The sequence below is a fragment of the Medicago truncatula genome, chromosome 7 (assembly GCF_003473485.1).
Source record: "Medicago truncatula cultivar Jemalong A17 chromosome 7, MtrunA17r5.0-ANR, whole genome shotgun sequence".
Classification (NCBI taxonomy): Eukaryota; Viridiplantae; Streptophyta; class Magnoliopsida; order Fabales; family Fabaceae; genus Medicago; species Medicago truncatula.
Genome location: NC_053048.1, coordinates 13000533 through 13007371, shown reverse-complemented (window position 1 = coordinate 13007371; position 6839 = coordinate 13000533). Strand labels below are relative to the sequence as shown.

At 32.3% G+C, this 6839-nt stretch overlaps 1 protein-coding gene across 1 annotated transcript; it reads left to right on the top strand.

Moving 5' to 3' along the window:
* The first annotated feature begins 1228 nt into the window (after positions 1-1228).
* On the top strand, positions 1229-6334 carry LOC25497990 (uncharacterized). Its single transcript, XM_024770008.2, has 10 exons — positions 1229-1392; positions 1504-1673; positions 2546-2608; positions 2736-2755; positions 2874-2918; positions 3609-3697; positions 5105-5241; positions 5327-5415; positions 5908-6046; positions 6144-6334. Exons 1-9 carry the CDS (start codon positions 1314-1316, stop codon positions 6038-6040), a joined length of 825 nt encoding a protein of 274 aa, XP_024625776.1. The 5' UTR covers positions 1229-1313; the 3' UTR covers positions 6041-6046; positions 6144-6334.
* The last annotated feature ends 505 nt before the right edge of the window (positions 6335-6839 follow it).

Here is a 6839-nt window from a genome sequence, read left to right as displayed (position 1 = left end):
ACCATAGTCCCTTTTTCGGTTTAATGTCCCTTCGAAATTAAGAATGGTCTTAAAACATAGTCCATTCGATAATATATGTTCCTATTTGGAATAACAATGTCCCGTCGAAATTAAGAATGATCTTAATGGTATATATAAAAAGTATTTCAATGTTTTTCTATTTGAGGAGAAATGGTGGTATCACCATATTTGAGTGGTCGTAGTGCCATAGTGCTATATTGATATTTTGGAGAAATTAAAGTTAGAATGGTGGCAACACCATATTTGAGTGGTCTCAACACCATAACAAAGTGGTAACAATACCATATTAAAGTGATTTCAGTATTAAAGAGTGGTCTTAGTACCATATTTGAGGGTGTAATTCTCGAACGGTTTTCTGCAATGCAGTAGTTAACCGCACAGTTGTAGCTGGACTTATTTTATCCTGGATGTGGCGTGGTTGATAGTCTGCCTTGCACAATTTTGGACAGTGTCACGAAACGTTTTAAAGAGAGCGACCTGGTTGTGACTCAACCTAATAACAACTTCGATAGATAATAGAATTTAGAAATCCAAATACAACAGTTTGAAAATCCAAAAACAACATGATCTATTATAACTGCTCATTATATATATATATATATCAAAATAACTATTACCCATATTCGTAACATAAACAAAGCACCGCGGCTTATATTGGACTAGTGGTTAAGGATTACCACCCAAAATGAACCAAATATGGCTTGATCCTTTGACATGGCTTCCTGCAAAAAGAGGAAGAAGGGGTATTATTTCCTTCTCCATTTGAATTTCTCTCTCATCGTCTCTAATATACATTTGATTTTAATTGTTTATAAATAGAGTCTAACGCAAAGAACTCTGCTCTCACAAAGTTCTTTTAATAAACATTTGAATTCCAACTAAAAGATATATATATATATATATATATATATATATATATATATATATATATATATATATATATATATATATATATATATATTTTCGACACTTTCTATAAAAAAAAATATCGTTGACATGTTTTTTCTGGTGGTGTCTGAGATTTAAACCCAAACTTTACATAGATTATACATTGTCATCATCAACGGAGTTAAGCTCACCAGAACATCGTTGACACATTTAGAATAAAAATACCTCCATGTGAAAAATAGTTTTGTTCTCCAAACCAAAAATGTTTTTTATTTTAACATTTTCTATAATCAAGTTATTTTAAAGTTAAGTGAATTTCTATCCGAAAAATAAATAATTTCGGAGGCAAGATTCTAGGTATAAATACGCATAGTTTGTTCAAGAAGCTTCAGAAACTCACAACAATGGCGGGAACTGGAAACGATCCTCAGAAACAACTTCTAAGCATAATCCGCAATTTCGCCACCGAGAAATCTCAAGGAGGTATCATCTCCTTCTTCCTTCGAATTTCTCATAGCTTCAATTTTCATTTCAATTTTCGCGCCTTAATTTCAATTCAAACAATGTTTCTGATTCTTCCTTGAAATCTCGAAGAACGAAGAGTGGTTACTCTGAGAAAGCAAATCGAAACGCTTAAATCAGAATTAAGCGATGCTAATGAAGAACTAGAGAAATCGAAACGCTGTAAAGAACTTGTGGAACAGGAACTTAAAGGCTTTGAACTTCATTTGTTCTTGAGTGAAGCTTCCGTTCAAACCCTAGAGGTTAGTTACTTAATTGTTTAGTTACGAGTTTTTAGGTCATGTTTGGATAAAAAATTTAATTAAGCGTTATAAGCGCTTATTTGTATAAGTTATTTCTAAAGAAAAAGATTAATTAAGTTGAATTTCTGTATAAGCTGCTTTCAGGTCTTGTTTTGATGAACAACTTAATTAAGTGAAATAAGTGCTTATTTATAAGTTATTTCTGAAGAAAAGGATAAATAAAGTCAAATTTCTGTATAAGCTGTGGTTAGGTCTTGTTAGGATAGAAACAGCTTAATTAAGTGTTTTTAGTGCTTATTTACATAAGTTTTTTCTAAATAGAAAGATTAATTAAGTCGAATTACTGTATAAGCTGTTTTTAGGTCTTGTTTGGATAAACAACTTTTTTAAGAGTTACAAGTGCTTATTTATAAGTTATTTGTATGGAAAAAAGATAATCAAAGTCAAATTTCTATATAAGCTGTTTTGATAAGCTATTCTGAAGAGCTTACGGAAATAAGCTGAAAACAGTTTATAGACATTGTATAAGCTATTTTCATAAGCTATCTTGAAGAGCATATGGAAATAAGCTGAAAAGTTGTGGACATAAGCTATTTTCATAAGCTATCTTGAAGAGCTTATGAAAATAAGCTGAAAACAGTTATGGTCATATAAGCTATTTTCATAAGCTATCTTGAAGAGCTTATTGAAATAAGCTGATAACAGTTTATGAGCATATTATAAGCTATTTTCTTAAGCTCTATTAAATAGTCTCTCAAGTGTTTATGTAAGTAGATAAGTTGAAATAAGTCAATTCAAATAGTTTATATTCAAGTGAAGTTTTAATGGTTTGTTGATCCATATGTTGAACTTGAAAATGTGATTGATTGCAGGCGAGGGTGTCTCTAACTCAGAATGATATGTCTGTTGTGGAATCTGATTTGGAAACACTCAAGGTGAATATTCTCACAACAAAGAAAATTCTCTTGTATTGTATTTGGAATTTCAATCGTTATGATGTTTAAGTTTCAAAGATCTCATTCAATCATGTATCTTCTGTTAATTGTGATTTCATGTTCAAAGAATGAAGAAGTGACTTTACGGTAATGACTTGCCACTCTCCAGCGCTTGTTCCAATAATTTTTGCTTTGACAATGTTGTGCCATTCATTTTGGAAACAAGTCTTGCATATTTTTCATTTTTTTTTTTTTTTTTTTGCAGTGATCAATTCATCCACAACATGCTTGACTTGAATGCCAAAATAAGGTTTGTTTTGTTGAAGAAAATCTTATGCATACTCGTCCCATTGAGTCATCGTTTGGCACAGCAGTAAAATAGCAGTTTTCGCTTTCGGAAATCAAATTATACTCTAGTATATACAATGCTTGTATTATTGTCTTCGTGTTTTAGCACTGTTGTTGTTACCTTTACCTTCTGAAATCTGAATCCATGTTTGAACATATCTGATGAATTGGTGGAGTTTGAACATATCTGATGAATTTTCTGAACTACTTCATTATCAAGAGGTTGCCTGCCTAGTATACAATTTACAAAAAAAATTAAATTGCTTTTATTATTTTTGAAATTATAAATTATTGTGCTGCTCTCTTGTTGTATGTTTGTAACATTATACTACTTTTCTATTAATTTGGCTTTTTACACGCAAACATGTTCTCTTTTTTGCGACAAGTTCTTTGAGGTTGTGATATGCGTGAAAATCCTCCCACCATTGCATATCTATTGAAATTTGGCTGTATAAAAAACTGAGGCATACATGAGGTATTCTTGAAAATCCTCAATCTTACCTGATAACTTCCAGTCACGTAACTTGCACCTAGTCACTTATCTGATACTCACTGCAGAAGTTCGCAAGTGTCATATTTAAAGTGTGCCTTTATAGCATCAGCTTTCACAATCTTACAACAGTTATTGATCCCTCATTTAATATTAATATAGGAAATTTCAAGAGAGCCTCGTAACTGGCGACATTGATGCTGTAGAATATGAAGCTTGTAGAGGTTCTTCCATTCTTCCCACTGTTACAGGTGACAATTTTCTTCTGAAGCTTATTGTTTGTAAAATTATGAGGTCGTGAGAAGTAGAGAACCAAGAGATAAGTTTTTACTTTTTTTCATTCCTGCTGACGAAGTGCATTTACTTTATTTGGACAAGATTGAGCAGTATATATTTTCTGGTTCTGATTACAGTGACCTTAACTTCTAGTTTCTTTTACTAAATAACTTATCCAAGTTTTATGTTGATCTTTTGATACATGTTTGTATTAGTACAACAATATTATTACAGTGTCCTGATAGAATATGTGTATTTGTACCAAAAATATTCATTTAAAATGCTATAACGTGGTTCCTGGAAGTGGCAACTTTTCCTTTTGTCCTTGGAAGTGTCTACATGCAAAAATTAGTCTAATAAGATATTACCAACTTCACATATCCTTTATTCCGTCTTACAAATCCATACTTTTTCCAAGTCGGCATCATGTGGCACTGATGTAGGCAACTTCAATGCCACTTAATGTTACACATGTGGTTAATGTGCCTGATCAACTATTTCGTTATACATTATTAAATGTAGTTGATGGAAAGACCAAGCTGTGAAGATGAAGGGACGGATTTGTTAAGAAGAAAACACACTTGGGGGGGCTAATATGTGCACATGGACACTTTAAGAAAGCATTCCAAGTTGCCGCTTTCAAATGTTATCATAGTAAACATCAGAAAATTTTACCGTACTACTGCTAGAAAAATTTAATACTAGGTTAGACTTGAGGAAAATTTCCTGTAATCTCTGCTATATTTTTGTAAAGGATTAGTCTTCTGTCTATTATACAAGAAAAGGCCACAGAACCATACAATTTTCTCCTAAAATCTTCATTTTTTGTAATGGGATCTCTTGGTCTGACATCTGAACCAATTGTTAGGTATTGAACCAGTGTTACAGAAAAAATTAGATCTCCATTATCCCGAATTAGTGATGAACAATAATAGTTGGGAAGAAAGAATGAATATGAGTTCCTTGATGTATGTCGAGAGCGTAAGATCTCCCTCTAAAAACTGATCTTGAGCTACACATGATACCCTGTATCTTCTGTCCATATCTCTTTATAATATATCGATTTAAAATTCTGTTATAATTCTAACCAACAATCACTAACTCTAATATCTACTTCATATCTCTGATTCAGGTTCTGTATATTTTCTGTTAATAATTCATATTTGATTTGTACTGTTTCCTAAGGTTGTAGTTTGCTTGATTACTAGTTTCCTGATGTTGGATGTTGTAAGTCATGATTATTCATTTACGTTGAGGATTTCTTCAAGCAGTTCAGTCCTTTCTCTGCATAATTTTATTTTAGCTCTGCATGAGATGCCTGTACTCATCTTACTTTAGTCCTCTATATTTGAATTCTGAGATTGACTTTGACTTTGTTTTAGATCCGGTGCAAGTAACTTTGAAAGAAAATGATGCTGATGTTGCTCTAGGTGCTCTTGAAAGCAGGCTTTCAGAGATAATATCTCAAACAAGTAAAGAGGATGATGAATTCCAAGCGCAACAGAAAATTTATGAGAACGTAAGCTCAAAATCAAATGCTATAAAGTCAATTTTTTTTTCTTTCTATAATAACTCTTTCTCATGGTGATGTGAACCTGCTGCAGGTCCAGTGTGAGCTGATTGATTGTGAAAGAAAGGTGTCTTTAATGAATATGATAGTCACAGAAACAAAAGAATTGCAAGATCTCACCATATATCCTTCTAACTATCAAGCTGGTGACGTTGTTTTTACACTCTCTCATCTCACATGTTACACAACTTGAAATCTGGAAATAATTTCACTAACGTAAAAGTAGAATCCTGATCACATCAATACACAAATGTAGTATAGACATGTCAACCACATTCAACAGCACATAAAATCGATTTATTAGATAAGCTTCTTTTTTGGCATGTTTCATGTTCAATTGTAAGACTAGAAATTAATGAGAAATTTGACCAATGCAAGAATGTAACCTGCCAAAATCCAAATAGTCACTAAGTAGACTTTTGACATTCTATTTGTTTCATATAAATAATGAAAATAAAAGTAAAAACTAGAATAAATTAAATTTTGAGTTTAATTGCTACACGGAAGTATGCTTCTTCTCTATAACCCGGCTTAAAGATCCTAGCATGATTATAGTAGATAAAATGTTAATTTGACTAGCATCATTAGAGCAGCTATTTTCTTAACTAGAAACAAGTTGTGTTCGAAATTAGAAGCAACATACAGTTCACTTGGTGAGGAACTTCAGAACAAATCCATGTGCCCTAGATGTCATGTGGACAATCTGCAGGCTTTAACTGCCGCGCTGCAGGCAAATGAGGGAAACTGATGTCTTGTAAGTACTCTACTTGAACAAACACTTAAAAATGTTGATATGACTGTGTGATATAGTGATACTGAACTTTGTTCATGTTGTTTGGTTTAAATCGAAGGAACCTTCCATCCAGGCTAAAAACAAATACAGACATGTTTCGTGTTCAAACAGAAAGCAGAAGAAATTGGGAATGCCAAATACTAATTGCTCTTTCTTGTATTTGTTTCTCAGTAGATTTCTTTAACTTTTGACCAATATAATATGTGTAAATTTGCGTTTTACATACAGTAATATTTTCTGAGTTGGATATATATGATTTTCCTAACTAAACTGCATATTGATTCTCAACAATGATAATACATTTTCGAAATTTGGGAATTGAATTATGCACCATTTTTTTGACCATCCTGCTCTAGTTGACATGTAGCATAGTAATGATTCCTGGGTTGGATATGCTGTATCAATGGAACAAGTCCGAAGTGTGATGAATTAATTTCAATGCGTAACAATATGATAATGCAGAAACAGGGCAATGGCTACAAAACTTGTTTTCCTTCCAAAATAGTGAAATTGATCTACTTTCTGAACCATAATTCTATCAAAATATTCCTGACCAAGGAGAAAGGACGTTAAGTCTCCACATTTTATCTATATCTTACACCTTTTGGTTTGGACTTTTTCTTCCATTTTTTCCTCCCATTTAAACTATTTTATATCTTTATTATATATAAAGGGGATAGATGATACGGTGAAAAAGAAAGCAATATCGTTTTGTGCATTGTTCATCCTTTACCCTAGGATAGCTACCGTCCCA

Coding starts and splice junctions, on each gene's coding strand:
- LOC25497990 (XM_024770008.2), top strand. CDS start 1,314: ATGGCGGGAACTGGAAACGATCCTCAGAAACAACTTCTAAGCATAATC. Junction 5,242..5,326: donor AACAGAAAATTTATGAGAAC/GTAAGCTCAAAA, acceptor AACCTGCTGCAG/GTCCAGTGTGAGCTGATTGA. Junction 5,416..5,907: donor GAATTGCAAGATCTCACCAT/ATATCCTTCTAA, acceptor AACTAGAAACAA/GTTGTGTTCGAAATTAGAAG.